The sequence below is a fragment of the Oppia nitens genome, unplaced genomic scaffold (assembly GCF_028296485.1).
Source record: "Oppia nitens isolate AA-2021 unplaced genomic scaffold, nextdenovo-longstitch-racon4-pilon3 scaffold4_pilon_pilon_pilon, whole genome shotgun sequence".
Taxonomy (NCBI): domain Eukaryota; kingdom Metazoa; phylum Arthropoda; class Arachnida; order Sarcoptiformes; family Oppiidae; genus Oppia; species Oppia nitens.
The window spans coordinates 6,745,573-6,763,756 of record NW_026533232.1 but is presented as its reverse complement, the minus strand read 5'-3'; the positions used below and the strand labels follow the sequence as shown (position 1 = coordinate 6,763,756).

The window sequence follows — 18,184 nt, the reverse complement described above, 5'->3', positions numbered from 1 at the left end:
AAATAACATAATTAAATAAATTTAAATTTCCCATAAAAAATATATATTTATGTTTAAAGTATAATTTTAATTATTATATATAATATTATTGTCGGCATAAACATAAAATATATGTTATAAGATATAATTGTTTGCAGGATATTATTGTTTTGGTTTAAGTTATACTGAAACAATTATATGCTATTATATATTAATATATACTAAGCAATACATTCACAACATTATATAATATATACAAACAATATATACAATTATTTTAACATATATACTATATATACTGTATATACAGTATATATATATATCATATTTGATATGGCATTAAATTAATATATTTATAAATATATATACTTTAAATATCTCCACAGTATTGATATAAATATACTGTATATTATGAAAATTATATGTAAATTATAATATACTTTATTAACTAATAAACAATTGAGTTTTGGTTTCAAATAACAAACAAATATTAAATAAATAAAAAAATGAAAAAATTGATTACAATTATTAAATTAATTGTATATAATTGTTGCCATATATTTGATACAATTAATAGAGTATTTTAATAATATTTGATATTATTTATAATAAAAAAATTATATTTATTAATAATTGTCAAATTACAAATTAATTATATTAATTAATTTTTAGCAATTATTTTTATATATAATCAGGGTATTAAAATATACATGCCCAAATAATGTTTAAATAAAACTATATAATTTTAAGTTTATAATTATTTTATATTATTTATATATTTATATATTTATATAACCAGGGTTTTTAAATAAACTTGTCTTTAAAAATTTTAATATTTGCATACTAAGAATATATATATACAATATTGTGTAAATTAAAATTAATTTAATTAATCAATAAATAAAATTAATTTAATAACTATTATTTTATATAAAAAATATTAAATAAAAAATAGATAAATAACATGAAAAATAAAATAAAATATTTTAAAATAGTTAATATATCTAACTAATAATAACAATAACTGATCATTAATTAAAATTCTTATGTACTGTTTGACAAAGGTTTTTAACAATTTTATATATATTTAATATAATAATTTAAGATATTGACAAATCTTATGCTTGCCTAAATTGGCATCTATTATATATGCATTATATTTTTAAACCCTGAATATATAAAAGTAATTTTTTATATATTATATTTTTTTAATTTATAATATATTTTATAATAAATTATAAAAACTATAAAATCAAAATTATATAATTATATTTAATTTTAATGTATTGTAAAAGTATTTTTTAAATATAATATATTCTAATAATATATTATATTATCATAATTAATATTTTGATAAAACAGATATTATTAAAATCTATATAATAAATAAAATAATATAATATTGAATTTTAATCCATTAAATTTTTTAGTAAATTTATTATTTTTATATTAAATATAATATTATTCTATAAAAAATAATTAAATTTATTTTAAAAAATATTACTATATATAATATAATAAATTATATATATATAAATACTCTATTATATAAAATTAACTATTTTGACCGAAAAGTCATTAAACTAAAATTAATAATAATTAATTTTATTTTTTTTTAAATGATAAAAAATAATTTATATTTTTTATAAAATAAAAATTAAAGTAATTTCAATTATATTAATAAAATATTTTTTAAAGAAAAATTTTATATTATTACATTATTTATTAATTTTCTATGTATTAAATTACATATCTGATTTATTCATTTATTATTTTAAATTATTAAATTTAAAAAATAAATATTAATTCAACATATTATAAAATTTAATTTTATTTATTTTATATAAATTGTTTTTTTTAATTTTTAAATTTTTGTTGTTTGTTTGTTTAAAATATTTTCTGTAAATACTAACTATTTATATTTTATAAAGGTCCTTTGCCATACATTAAAAGAAGAATTTTGCGCCTAACATGTCCATTATGCGATAGCGATGCTATTAAAGCTATTGATGCTATTGATCATATTCTAAATTGTAATAAAAATGAAGCCAAGAGAATTAAAGAACCTAATCAACTATCGATGCATTTTGTTATTATTAACTTAACTTTATACATTATTGGACTAACAAACAAAATTCATAAAATTATTCCCCAACATCTAATGTTTTACCCTGGAGTAATAACTCAAATTTGGTCACTTTACGATATTGCTTACAAATCTGTTAATAAAATTCAAATTCCAGAAAATGATTGGTATTTTGTTGATAGATATATCGAATATATATTAAAAAATTGTATAAAAGTTGAAGATATTTACTTACGAATTTTACCCAAATTTACTATCAATGATTTTAATATGGCTTTTGGTTCTGATAGAGATTATAGTTATGTGATGACTGATGAAACTTTAAAAACTTTAACATTGGCTGATAAAAATCATGCTGCTTTTACACCATCATAAATTTAAAATTAATATTAATAAAAAACAAAAATTTATATATATATATTATATGATAATGGGATTTTTATATATATATTATATGGTAATGGGATTTTTATATATATATTATATGTTAATGGGATTTTTATATATATATTATATACTAATGGATTTTTATATATCTAATGTATTTTTATATATCTAATGTATTTTTATATATACTATAATTTAACTTACTGTTTTTTAAAAATTTTTGTAATATTTATATATAACAATAAATATATATTTTCTTTTTAAATATTTTTTTTATTCACAACATAAACAATTTTGAGTAGAATTTTTAACCATTTCAATTAAATATGGTTTTGAATAATATGAAATATATGTATAAAAGTTTTTTTTATTATTTATTTGATTATCAACAATTAAATCAGTTTTATTATATTTAAATGTTGTGTTGAATGACACAAAATTATGTAGTGTCAAATAGCAGTTATCAAATTGATTTTTTAAATCATAATCTATTATTTGATTGGAATCAGTTGTCTTAGTAATTTTATATAAACTTATAAAAATTAATAAAATTATAATAAGTTGAAAAAATATTAAAATATTAATTTTATTCATTATTAAGCAGAAAATATGGATACTATATTTAACCCGTTCCCTATATGTGAAATATGTGGACTACAATTAGATAGTCATCGTTTATATATACAACATCAGAGAAAATATCATAAAAAAATAAATAATACTTATACATGCGATTACTGCTTTTTAAGATTTACAACTTTTATGGATCTTAAAACTCATTATATAACTTGTTTAAAATTACTTTTTCCAACAAAATGTTATTATTGTAATAAGAAATTTAAAAAATTATCAACATTTCTTAAACACAAAATTAATGAAAATCAACAAATTGGTTTTGGAAAATTTAAAATGCCAATACTGCCCATAGAATCAAAATTTCATTTAACTAGACATGCATTTAAAAATTTTTTGATGCAATATGAAATGTTTCCAGAAATAGATTTTAAAACAGCAGTCGATTTTTTTATGCATTATTTTGCTGATATAAATAAATTAATAATATTTATATTAAATTCTTTATCATCTATAAAAATACAAATTTGCATTCAAGCTACTTTTTTTAAAGAAGTTAACGGACTAAAAGTATATACAATTTCTTATTTTATTAGTGAAAACTACATTGTAAATAAATACATAAATATTAAATACATAATCAATAAAATTGCTGATTATATGGATAATAAAATAACTAATTTTGAAGCAATTGGTTCAGGTTGGACAATAAGTGAAATTGATAGAATGGATATAAGAATTGCAAATTATAAACCACTTAGAGGTGGTTGTGTTAATAATATATTACCTAAACAATTATTAAATAAACATGCAATAATTTCAATTAAGTCAAATGATAATAAATGCTTTTTATATTGTATACTTGCTTATATTGCTAATAACTATTACAAATTTAATGATAAAAAACGTCATCGTATAGAACAGTTACCTCAAATTTTACCATTTATAAAATATCTAAATTTAAATAATATAATATTTCCTATAGATATAAGGCAAATAAAAAAATTTGAAACTAATAATAAACATCTTAATATAAGAATAAATATTTATGGATATGAAAAAATTATTAATGAGTTTTCAATAGTACCATTATATATATCGAAAAAGACAGCAAAACATACAATTAAATTATTATATTACAAAAATCATAATTATTTTATTAAAAATTTTAACGCAATATGTGGGAGTTATAGTTCTAATTGTCACCATTTTTGTGAAAATTGTATGACTGGCTATCGTAATAAAAAATCTTTGCATTTACATTATAAAACCTGTCAACATTTTAATCCAACTAAAATATCTATGCCTAAGAATAAAATAATGAAATTTGAAAAAATTGAATACATGTATAAAGTTCCATATGTAATATTTGCAGATTTTGAATCGTTATTAGTAAAAGACAACAAAAAAATTAATAATAAAACGTTTCAGACACATAACCACATTGCATCAGGATATTCCATAATTGTAATAAAAAATAATAATGATGTTTTTTATAATAAATCTTATCGTGGAATAAATTGTTTAAGTAATTTTATTGAAACACTTTATTTAATTTATTCAAGAATCAGTGGTGAAATATGCAATTTTAATAAAATTATAATAAATGATTATCAACTTAAAACTCATATAAAAGCTACTGTGTGTCATTTATGTAATAATTTATTAAATAATGATAAAGTATATGATCATGACCATTTAACTGGAATATATAGAGGTGCTGCTCACAATTTATGCAACTTAAGATATCAAGTACCTAAAAAAATTCCTCTCTTTCTACATAATTTAAAAAATTATGATTCCCATTTTATTATTTCAAGCTTAAATTCACATTATTTTAAAAAATGCACAATAATACCTCAAAGTTTTGAAAAATTTATTTCCTTTAGTATTGATAATATTCAGGTACTAGATTCATACCAATTTTTAAACGAAAGTTTAGATAAATTAGTTAATAATTTAAAAAATTCTGGAAGTAAATTTGAAATAACAAGTAAGGTATTTAAAAAGTATTTAATAAATAAAGATAATATTGATATACTATTTAAAAAAGGAGTTTTCCCATATGAGTATATGGATTCATGGAATAAATTTAATGATAATTGTTTGCCTCCAATTGAAGCATTTTATTCTAGTTTATCAAATACAACAATAAATAGTGATGAGTATAATTTTGCTAAGAAAGTTTGGAATTTATTTAATATAAAAACATTAGGAGAATATCAAAATTTCTATTGTTTGTTAGATACTTGTTTACTTGCAGATGTATTTCAAACATTTAGAAATACAATATATGATACATATAAATTAGAGGCTTCACATTTTTATAGTATTCCAGGTTTAGCTTGGACTGCAGCGTTGAAATATACTAAAGTAGAAATTGAGTTAATGACAGATGTTAATATGTATATGTTTATAGAGAAAGGCATTAGAGGTGGCATTTGTAATACAATGAAAAGATATGCAATTGCTAATAATAAATATTGTAAAAATTATGATAAGAATAAAACAGACATTTTTTTAATGCATTTTGATGTCAATAATTTATATGGCAAAAGTTTAAGCGAAAAATTACCTTTGAAAAATTTTAAATGGGTTTCTACCGAAATATTAAATAATATTAATTGGCAACAAATTGATACAAATTCTGAAAAAGGATACATTATAGAATGTGATTTAATTTATCCTAATTATTTACATAATTATCAAAAAGATTATCCATTAGCTCCAGAAAAAATGAAAATTTCTACAAATATTTTAAGTAGTTATCAATTAAAAATGTTAGAAAAATTAAAAAAATATGGATATAAACGTTCTGCTACAGATAAATTAATGTTAACTTTATATGATAAAAAAAATTATATTTTACATTTTAAAAACTTAAAACTATACTTAAAATTAGGATTAAAAATTTCTAAAATTCATAGAGGTATCGAATTTATACAAGATAATTTTTTAAAATCATATATTTTGTTAAATACTAATTTGAGAAAAAATGCAAATAATGATTTTGAAAGAGATTTATATAAGTTAATGAATTATTCAGTTTTTGGTAAAAGCATTGAAGATAAACGAAAACATATGGATATTAAATTAGCATTGAATTATAAACAAGCTGAAAAATGTATTCAAAAAATTAATTATGAAACTTTTCATATTTTATCATCTAAAGCATCTTTAATAAAAATGAAAAAAATAAATATTAATTTAGATAAACCAATTAGTATTGGTTTTACAGTTTTAGAATTATCTAAAGCTTATATGTATTCATTACATTATAACTTATTTAAAGCTCATTATAAAGATAATATACAATTATTATATACTGATACGGATTCGTTGGTCTATGAAATTAAAACTAATGACATATACCATGATTTACAAAATGATTTTTCTCCTATAATGGATTTTTCTAATTTTTCTAAAAATCATTTTTTATATAATGAAAAAAATAAAAAATTAATTGGTTATTTAAAATCAGAATATGGCGAAATGATAGTAAATGAATTTATTGGATTAAAAAGTAAACTCTATTCAATAAAATATAATGATAAACTTAATAAAAAAGTTGCTAAAGGAATAAATAAATCTATTATAAATAATAATTTATCACATGATACTTATCATAACGTTTTATTTAATGAAATGTATTATAATACAAAAATGAATAGAATTCAATCATTTATTGAAAACCTTAAAATTAAATAAATTTGTAATGCATCCATTTGATGACAAATCATATTTATTAAATGATGGAATCAGTACCTTTCCGTTTGGGTATTATAAACTATAAGTTATATATTTATTTTTTTATAGAAACATCAAAAATAATTGAAACAGAAAAAAATAATGTTAATGATTTTGAAGTAACTACAACTGATGAAAATAATAAAACTCTTAATAATAATATAATTGGAGATAATAATAAAATTGAAGATAATAAAATTGAAGATAATAAAATTGAAGATAATAAAATTGAAGAAAATAAAAATAATAAAATTGATAATACTGCAACTTTAGCTGTTGAATCTCCAACTGTTAACAAAGAGATAAATGGTTTTATTCGTGTTGATTGCAACAATTCAACGACATATAACACAACTTTCAATAAGCAATTAAGATCTACAGTTATTCAAACTAATAAAAAATGTAACATTCCTAATGTTACAATAAAATCATTTGAAATGCTAAAACTTGTTTGTTTTGGAATATTAAATATATTACCACTTGAAACTTATATTATTGAGCCTTATCACAGACTTGTTATAAATATTAAAAATGATCGTAATTATCCTGCATATACATTTGGAGAATTAATGCCAAATTTAGATTTTGATAGCATAAAATTATTTTGTAAATTTTTTTGGGTAGATTCTGATACAAGATATATAAGACTAGGAGTTTCTAATAAATCTTTAATAGAAAGGAAAATATTATTAGAAAATAATAAAATTGGATATTGTTTAATTTCTTCTTTGAAAAATGGTGAAGAAAGAGGAATTAATAATATATTTAAATATACACCATATTGTATAGCACCTAAAGGTAAATTAACATAATAATATTTATAATTAAAATTACAAATTTTAAATACAAATTAGAAAAACAACTACGTGTTAATTTGGAAGAGGGCGCTAAATTACCAATTAAGGCTAGCTCAGACAGTGGATGTTTTGATTTATTTTGTAATGAAATCGGTACTTTGGCACCAGGTGAAAGAAAATTAATTAAAACTGGCGTTAAAATGCAAATTCCTCAAAATTGCTTTGGAAAAATATTTTCAAGAAGTTCTTTAGCGATTAATGGTATTGATGTAAGCGCCGGCGTTATTGATGCTGATTATACTGGTGAAATATTAGTATTACTCATAAATAACAGTATAAATAATTTTGGTTACGTTTGTGGAGACAAAATAGCACAAATTGCTATAATAGAAAACAAAGATTTAACTGCATTTGTTGGGCCAATATTTGACACAAAAAGAGGCAATAAAGGTTTCGGATCATCTAATATATAAATAAAATTATTTTCTTATTATATTTGTTATTTTTATATAAATCTTTTGTCTATAAAATATTTTTATAAATAAAGGTGAAGGGAAATAAGTTTAATATAAATATATTATTTTATGTTTTAACATTTATTTTATATTAATCTATTTTTTTAATACATTTATTTTTATTGATATAATTTTATACATTTATTTTTATTGCTATAATTTTATACATTTATTTTTATTTGTAAACATTTTATACTTTTATATATTTTTATAATAAAAAATTTATTTAATCCGTTTGTGTATTTTCTGTAAATAAAATTGTGCCAATTAGTAAAAAATAATTAATTTGTCACAATTTTACTTACGAAATAAATCGTTTATACCAAATTCATTATTTTTGGTTATTTCCTTGTTCTCTGAGTGATCACAAACATCTTCACTTTTCCAATGTTTTAAAGTGTTAAGTATATTTTTTAAATCGGTAAGATTTTCTAATGAATATCCATATTGTATAAACATTTCTTTGATATCTGCTTTACTGCGAATTGCTTGAGATCCTAACATAGATTTAATATTTTCTGCGTCTTTTAATATAATATCAAATACATAATCAAATTCTTCAGATAATATAGTGTACACTGTTTGACGTGTGCACTCAGATTTATATAATTTGTTAAGACTTGGTTGATCTTCTCTCACTGACTTCATATTTACAAATAACATCTTATTGTATAGTTACTGATGAGTCGATTTGGTTTTTAAGTTGATCATTTAATGATTTACAATATGTATAAAGATACTCAGCTTTATTTTTAGCACACAATGGTTTATAGGTAGACAGTAGTCTGTCATGTATAGCACAGGGATTTATATTTAAATCTTTTGATTGAATTATCATTAATTCAGCATCTGATGGAATTTTATTTTCACACAATTTAAATATATCAAGATTTTCTAGTTCGACAATTAATTGACCAAATCCTGCTTTATATAGCAAACCTTTAATGCCATCATCGTTTTTACAAATACCAATATATTTGGCATTATTATCAGAATTTGTGTGATATAATGTTTTTAATACAGAAATAAATTCACTTGTAGATAAACCGTGTTCAAACTTTTTATTAAATTTTATTCCATGTTTTTCATTTTCTAAATAATCGATTAAAAATTGATTAGTTACATCAATTTTATTTTTGTTAATTCGACAATTAAACGGAATTGAACCACATATATTTTTAAAACAATATCCAATTTCACGTAATATAAATTCACAATCAACTTTAAAACCGTTTGAACAGATTATAATTTTTATATTTTCAAAATTTGGAGAAATAAATGCCATTGTAATAACTAAATTTTAATTTTTCAAAATTTTAATTTATATATAAATTTACAAGGTTATTACATCATTATAAAATGAATGATTATGATTTATCTTTTAAACATCCAAGGAGATTTTTAATTTATGGACCTTCTGGATCTGGAAAAACGACATTTGTTGTTAAATTACTAGAAAACATGTATGATTTATTTGGATTTTATTTTGATAAAATAATTTATAGTTCAGGTCAGGGTTATCCTAATGTAGATAAAGTCCATGGAATAACTATTCAAAAAATTGATAGCATTGATAATAATGTACTTGATAGTTTCTCTAAACATGAAAATAATTTATTAATAATAGATGACAGTATGAATTTAATTGGAAATGATTTATTAATAAGTGATTTATTTACTAAAACATCACATCACAAAAATATTACTGTTATTTTATTAATTCAAAATTTATTTCCAAAAAATAAATATATGCGTGATATTTCCACTAATTCAACATATATTATATTAATGTCTAACCCTCGAGAAAGCCTTCAAGTAAAAATATTGAGTAATCAAATTGATAGTTTAAATCCTAAATTTATTTATGAGTCTTATATAGATGCAACTAAAAGTAAACCATTTAGTTATTTATTTTTAGATTTTGATCAAAATACTTCTAATAATATGAGAGTTAGAACTAATATATTTCCTGATGATAATGAAAAAATTGTATACATTAAAAAATAATAAACTTAATAATGTTTTAAAGTGTTTGCCATACTTAAAAAAAATAAGTTTAGCAAAATCGTTAAAAAATAAAAAATATTTAATAAATAAAGCAAATAAATGTGTAATAAATGCTATTTCAGAGATAGCAAAAAATTGTCTAAATGGAAATATTCCTTTAAAAACTTGTGATTTCAAAAAACTAAAAATTTATAAAAATTATTTAATAAAGTTATCAAAAAAATCAACAGTATTTAGACGAAAAAAAATATTAAATCAAAGTGGTGGAAATATCATTTTAAAAATTTTAATTCAGCAAGCAATATCTCATTTAATGCAATATGCTGGTAAAAAATTATATAACAAATTAAAGTCAAAATGAGTTTTAAAAAAATGAAACTTGTAAGTTCAGATTTATCAAATGATAATAAAACTAATGAATTTTTGAATATTCAAAAAATTCAAACCGACCCTAATTTATTACAAATAAACAATTTGGATAAAGAAATTTATATAATTCTTAATAGTAACTATAATGAACGTGATAAAGCTAAGTTATACGCCGAAGCTTTAAGAAGATTTCTAATTTTTAAAAGAAAATTTCAAAACATAGAAGAAAAAAATTATATTAATGTAACTAATGCAATAGAAAATTTACCAGCTAATGTTGACCCAGATAATGTTTTAAATTTTCTAAAAAAACCTAAAAAAATACGTAGTAAAATACCTAAAAAAATACCAAAATCGAAAATTATAGATGATTTTAATCCTGTTTTGGTAAAAAATCCATTTAGACGGAATAAAAGAGAATTAATTTCTACTCCCTCTGAACGTAAGCGACAGAAATATAATTCAGATAAAATACAATCAAATATAAAAGTAAAAATAAGTCCAAAAATAACTTCTACTGATAAATTAAAAATTAGTCCTAAAATAACTTCTACTGATAAATTAAAACTTTTGAAAACTAATAAAAAATACAATTTACGTAATATTAAAAAAATAAATTTAAAAGATGTTAATTGGGAAAAATATTAATAAAATAATATCAAAACACTATTATAATGTTAAATTATCCTCAAGTTATAGTGGAATAAATAATTTATATAAATCAGTAAAAAAAGAACTACCATTTATTACAATGTCTAATATAAAAAATTGGTTATTAAAACAAAAAGTTTATTCTGTTCATCATAAAGTTAAAATTAATTTTAATAGAAATTCTATCGTATCAAAATATATTGATCATAATTGGCAAGCCGATCTTATGGAAATTAAGCAATTTAAAGAAAACAAAAATTATAAATACATATTAATTATTATTGATAATTTATCTAAATTTGCATGGGCAGAATTATTAAAAAATAAATCAGCTAAAAATGTAAAAGCAGCTTTTTTAAAAATTTTTAAGTCAAGTAAAAGAAAACCTACAATTTTATCAACAGATGCTGGTCGTGAATTTACTAATAAAGATTTTAAAAAATATTTAAAATGGCGAAAAATAAAACATTTAGTTTTAAAAGATACTGCTAAAGCAAGAGTTGTTGAACGTTTAATACAAACATTAAAATCTAAATTATTTAAATATATGTATAAATATAAAACAAATAAATTTATTAGCGTTTTTGACAATGTAATAAATAATTATAATAATACAATACATAGTAGAACAAAATATAAACCAATTGATGTTACAAAAAAGAATGAAAAATATGTTTACAGAAATTTATTTAAAATTTATAAATCACAAGAAAAACAAAAATTTAAAATTGGTGATAGTGTAAGAATACAATTATTAAGAAATATATTTCAAAAAGGACATATACCTAATTATAGTGATGAAGTTTTTATAATTCATAAAATATTATTTACTTCTCCTTATTATAAATATAAAATAAAAGATAAAAATAATTTTATTATTAGAGGTTCATATTATGCTAATGAATTGCTAAAAATTTAATAAAAATGAATAATTTTGAAAATGATGACAAATATTTTTATTTAACTAATGATAATAATGAAAGTATTATTGAAGTAGAGTATGATCCTCAAATTTCATTTAAACAACCTCAAGAATGTGCTTTAACTGAGCTAATTATACCAAAAAAACTTGAATTAAAAAAGCCTTTGGAAAATTTAAAATTAATATTACATTTCAAATGGGTACCTGAAAGTTTTTATGGAGATATAAAAAATGACTTTGATGCAAATGACCAAGATAAATTAAACAATATAACTTAGTTTCTTGTTGAATTTGATCCAACTTATTCCCTTGGTGAAACTATTACTGAAGAATATCAAATAATACATAATAAAGAAATTCATTGGAAAGATAATTTAAAAGATACCATTAATAAAATTAATTCAAAAATCGAATATTATATTCAAAGTAAATATCCAACTGTTTATATCATGCCTTCATCAAAAACATCTAATTTACCAACAGTCTCATTTAAAAAAATTCAATGGTCAATCAATAACATAGAATTTGATTTTAATAAAGACAAAAATTTATATAAAATTAAAAATGGTAATTTTTATATACCAACAAAAGAATGGTTTAATTTAAATGATGATATTATAATATCAGATAATGATTACCATGAAATGGGAAAGCCAATAAATAAATTTCCCTTAAAAGATAATCAGAAAAAAGTAAAATATTTTTTATTAAGAGGTGTTTTTTACATTGATTTCAATGAAAAGTTAAAAAAATTGTTAGGTTTTAAAAATTATTATCTTGGAGAAGGTGATGAATTATTTGATAATTTTAATTTATATGAAAATTTCGAATCTCAAAAAAGACATATAAGAGATTACGAACCTGGAATATTGAAAACAACACTTAGTGAAAGAAATGAAATAATAAGTGATATTCGCCCTTTAAGTATTACAAGAAATATAAATTATTTTATAGTTTATTGTAATTTAATTATAGATTCAAATTATCAAAATAAAAAAACTAATATTTTAAGAATAATTCCAACAAACTGTACCGAAAAAGAAGAAGTTATTAAATATGATTTTAATATTAAAAATTTTATTCCTTTAAAATATAATCAATTTAACTCAATTAATTTGATAATTACTGATGAAGAAAATAATGTATTAACTTTTCGTAGAGGAAAAATTTTTGCTACTATAATTATAAGACCACATTATAATTTATAATTTAGTTCTGTAAAAGTTATCAATATGTTTACATGTTTAAAATAATGGATTATAGTTCTTATTATTGTGCTCAAGCAAAAAGTAATCAAAAAGGCGCAGGTATACCAATTCAAGGTATTAATCAAATAGAGCCATCAAATATTGATTTCTTACCTCAAAAATCAAAAAGTGTTAAAACAAAAAAATTAATTAATAAAACACGCTTAATTAAAACAAAAAATTCTTCAAATAAATTAATAAAAAAACGACCATCAAAAAAGTTAAAGAAAAAAAGAATTATTAAAAGAAAAAAAACGCGGAAACTAAATATTTTTAATTAAAAATGGCAACAGAAATTTTGAAAGAAGAATTAAATTTGTTTGAAAAAGTTAAATTTCAAGGAGCTATTGAAAGTCAACAATTACTTGAATACAGACCAAAATCAAATGTTCTTGAATCAAATACAATTGATTTTGAAATTCAGGCATCAGCTGACGAATATATTGATATGCAAAATATTTATTTAATGTTAACATGTAAACTAACAAATAGAGATGGGACAAACTTTGCAGCGGCAATTAATAATTTTGCCCCAACAAATTATATTTTAAATACATCATTTGATCAACTAGCAATTTACTTAGGCTCTACATTAGTTAGTCAGGCAGCCCAAAATTATAATTATATGTCATTTATTGAAGCCGTTACTAAACAATCAAATTATTCAAATGGAAGTGTAACACCGTCAGGATTTGTTACAACATTTTGGACACCAGCTTATAACTACGAAAATCCAAATGAACATTTAGTAACGTTATGTAATTCTAGTAAATCAATGCAATTTTATGGAAAATTACATGGGCCAATCTTTTCATCAAATAAATTACTTATTAGTGGTGTACCTATTAAATTAGAGTTTACTAAAGCAAATGAAAGATGGCCAACAGTTTCAGAACAAGCAGCAATGACAGCAGATCAATATCCATTATTAAAAATTACCGATATGAGTATTTTTGCTAGGAAAGTAAAAGTAACACCAAGTTTACTTAATGCACACGCACAAGCATTAAGAATATCTAATGCACTATATCCAGTAAAACGACCTAATATTAAAGTAATTAATTTGACACAAGGACAATCATCTTTCAATATAGATAATTTATTTCTCGGGCAATTGCCTAGTAAAATTATATTAGGAATGGTTGATGATGCTGCTTATAGAGGAAATAGTTACAGAGATCCTTTAAGATTTCAAAATTTTAATTTGAATCATTTAGTTTTGAATGTTAATGGAGAAATGGTACCAAAAATACCATATCAACCAAATTATACAACTGATTTATTTTCTAGAGAATATCATGATTTATTGTTAAATTTGGGTTATAACTTTGTTAATAATCCATCACCAATTGATGTCAAAAATTATAAAAATGGTTTATGTTTATATGCATTTAATTTAAATAATGATTTTAGCTTTACAGATAAATACATTAATTTACCTAAAAGTGGATATATTAATGTGCATTTAAAATTTTCAGAAAATTTAGCTAATGCTATTAAATTAATTTGTTATGCTGTTTTTGATAATACTATTGAAATTGATGAAAATAGAAATATAACTACTGATTATTAAACATGAACACATTTGATTTATTAAGTTTTATTAATAAAGATAAACTTACAAAAAATCAATTTTGTGGAGTTTTAGCTTTAGATAAAATAGCTCATTTGAAAACTAATAAACCTTGTGCTTTTATTGTTAATACACACAAATCAACACAACCTGGTGAACATTGGTTAGCTATTTATGTTCCAATCACCGGGCCTATTGAATATTTTGATTCATTTGGTAAAAAACCTTATCATAAAGAAATTTATTCTTTTATAAAATTAAATGGTAACAAATTTATATTTAATCATATACCTTTGCAACATATTTTTTCTACTACATGTGGCTATTATTCACTTTTTTATTTATTACTTCGAGCAAGAAATTATAGTATTAAAAATATATTAAACTTTTTCTTACGTAACAGATTTTTAAATGATAAAATAATTATAAAAATATTTAATAAAATTAAAAAATGAAATCTGTTCAATTTAATGATGATGTAAAAATCAAAACAATGTATGTTTGGACATATGCTTCAAAACAAGCAAGAATTTCTAATTGGCATTGGATAATATTTAATAGACGTATTTTTGAATATAAATGTAAACTTATTGAGAAAAATATTTCATATGTATTAAATAAAGAATTTCGTAATAAAATATATTGTGGACGTTTTTTATAAATAAAATATAAATAAACACTTTAAATTATATCTATATTATTTATTTCAATTTTAACATAACATATTGATGATTTTTGTAATTTAACTTAATAAAACTTATTAATTTTTTTAATTTTATATTATTGAAAATTAATTACTAATTAGCTAATTAATTACCTGAGGCCTGTAATATAACACAACATATGAGTAAATATTTCAATAAATAGTTGAATTTGACTTTTCATTATTTTCTATAATTGAATTATATATATATTGTATATACTCTTTTTAAAAACTTATTTTAATTATATTAAGTTGATAGTAATATAAACAATGAAGATATAATGTAATAATATGTTAAGTTATTAAATTTATATCTAATTATTTCATATGTAAATAAATTTATGTTGATAACTTTAAAAAATATTCATTAATACAACAATAGTAAATAATTTCATAATGTTACTTACTAACATTACTTATACTTATACTTATACTTATACTTTATAAATACACTTAGCTAAGTTACCTTGGTAATATATTTTAAATTAAGTGATTATTTAATTATAAATATTGATTAATTTTTATAAATATATAGTGAAATGATTATATCAAATCAGATTTTATCATTTCTATTTATAAATATAATACATGTAGTATTTCAATGAAATAGTTTTATTAAAGCCCTATTTCATAAATAATAATTTGTATTTCATTAATATTAATGTAAAAATTGTATGTTATTTGAATAATTATGCAATGAAAACAAATAACAATTATTATAAAACAGGTACATATTATATGTATTATACTATTGTATTTTATTATTGAATACTGTATCATAAAATTATTATATGATATTAAACTTTATTAGAATTACAAAATACTTTTAGTAAATATGATATATATTTTATAAGTTATTTGTAAAAATATAATTAAGCTAAAAATGTTAGAAAACTAAAAATGTCATAACTTTTACAATAATTATTAATTATAATAATTAATAATAATTATAGTGTTAAAGTATTAATTATTAAAAAAATTAATTAATATGAGAAGTGTCAATATTAATACACTACTGTATTAGTTGCAGTTATACCTGTATTCAAGTAATATTAATACAAATATTATTTACAGTTAATATATATTTAGTAAATGAGTGTCCAATAGATTGCACTACATATGTGTTCATATAGTGATTGAGTATAGAAAGCGTTTATCAAACAATTGAATTCAATTGAATTGAATGATTAAATCAATAATTAATTTAATTGTTTGTGTAATTCAATCAATAGTTTAGTGTTTGATTTGGTTGTTAACTGAAGACATGTATTAAATATATGTATTAAATGATGTCATCGACAGCAGGTTTGGTGTCAATCGGCGGAAACTCGACATCAGGTGTGGTAACCGTTGCGAGCGCTCAACCCGTAGATCACGAGAAGATATATCAATGGATTAGTGAGTTGTCTAACGCCGAGAGCCGAGAGAATGCACTCTTGGAGTTAAGCAAAAAACGAGAAGTAGTTCCCGATTTGGCCACAATGTTATGGCATTCATTTGGAGCCATTGCTGCTCTCCTTCAAGAGATTATTACAGTGTATCCCACGATAAACCCGCCGACATTGACCGCTCATCAGTCCAATCGGGTCTGCAATGCATTGGCATTACTGCAGTGCGTGGCCTCACATCAAGAAACCCGAACCGCCTTTTTAGCCGCTAATATACCGCTATTTTTATACCCATTCCTTCACACGACTTCTACTTCAAAGACCAGACCTTTCGAGTACTTACGGTTAACCAGTCTTGGAGTGATCGGCGCTCTCGTCAAGACTGATGAACAGCAAGTGATTAATTTTTTGCTCACCACTGAAATCATACCGCTTTGTCTCCGAATTATGGAAAGCGGTTCTGAATTATCCAAAACTGTGGCCACTTTTATACTTCAGAAGATCTTATTAGATGAAACTGGTTTATCATATATATGTCAGACATATGACCGCTTTTCACACGTGGCTATGATTTTGGGTAAAATGGTATTGTCTTTGGCTAAGGAACAGTCCGCTCGACTCTTAAAACATGTCATTCGATGTTATTTGCGTTTGTCGGACAATCCGCGCGCCAGAGAAGCTCTTCGACAGTGTCTTCCCGACCAACTTAAAGATAATACATTCGCCAGTTGTCTTAAAGATGATAAGTCCACACGTAATTGGCTGACACAACTGCTTAAAAACTTGGAACCAACTCCTGGAGGTCTAACCCCTCAACCACAATGAAGACTACAATGATTTGCTTAATTAAATTCAAATATTTTATTTAAATTATAAGATTACTTAAACAGTACTTTTCACTATATATTGTATATTTTGTTATACATATTTGTATATCTTTTTTGACCGAAAAAAATCTAAACGCTATCTCATGTCAAAAATATTTTTAGAATTTTTCTTCGAAATGTGCTTTTAATTGTATTAATCTTCTAATGTAAACATAAATATTTAATTGAAAAACCAAAACTGTATTTGCATTTAAAAATTGTATCTAATTATAGATAATTTAAAATAATAATAAATGTTTTAAATGATTGTTTTATCAGTAAATAAAATGTATTTAATTGATTGGATTTGATGTATGCTTACATAAAAATATCAATTGATATGATTTGTAAACCGTAATTGAAGTTATTTTTTA

General features: G+C 21.0%; 1 protein-coding gene across 1 annotated transcript; it reads left to right on the top strand.

The window, feature by feature from the left end:
• The first annotated feature begins 16,650 nt into the window (after window positions 1–16,650).
• Window positions 16,651–17,914, top strand: LOC128959409 (CCR4-NOT transcription complex subunit 9-like). Its single transcript, XM_054305353.1, has one exon. The coding sequence runs from the start codon at window positions 16,843–16,845 to the stop codon at window positions 17,767–17,769; it is 927 nt and encodes a 308-aa protein (XP_054161328.1). The 5' UTR covers window positions 16,651–16,842; the 3' UTR covers window positions 17,770–17,914.
• The last annotated feature ends 270 nt before the right edge of the window (window positions 17,915–18,184 follow it).

Excerpts from the sequence above, each read along its gene's own strand:
- LOC128959409 (XM_054305353.1), top strand. The coding sequence starts at position 16,843 with ATGATGTCATCGACAGCAGGTTTGGTGTCAATCGGCGGAAACTCGACA.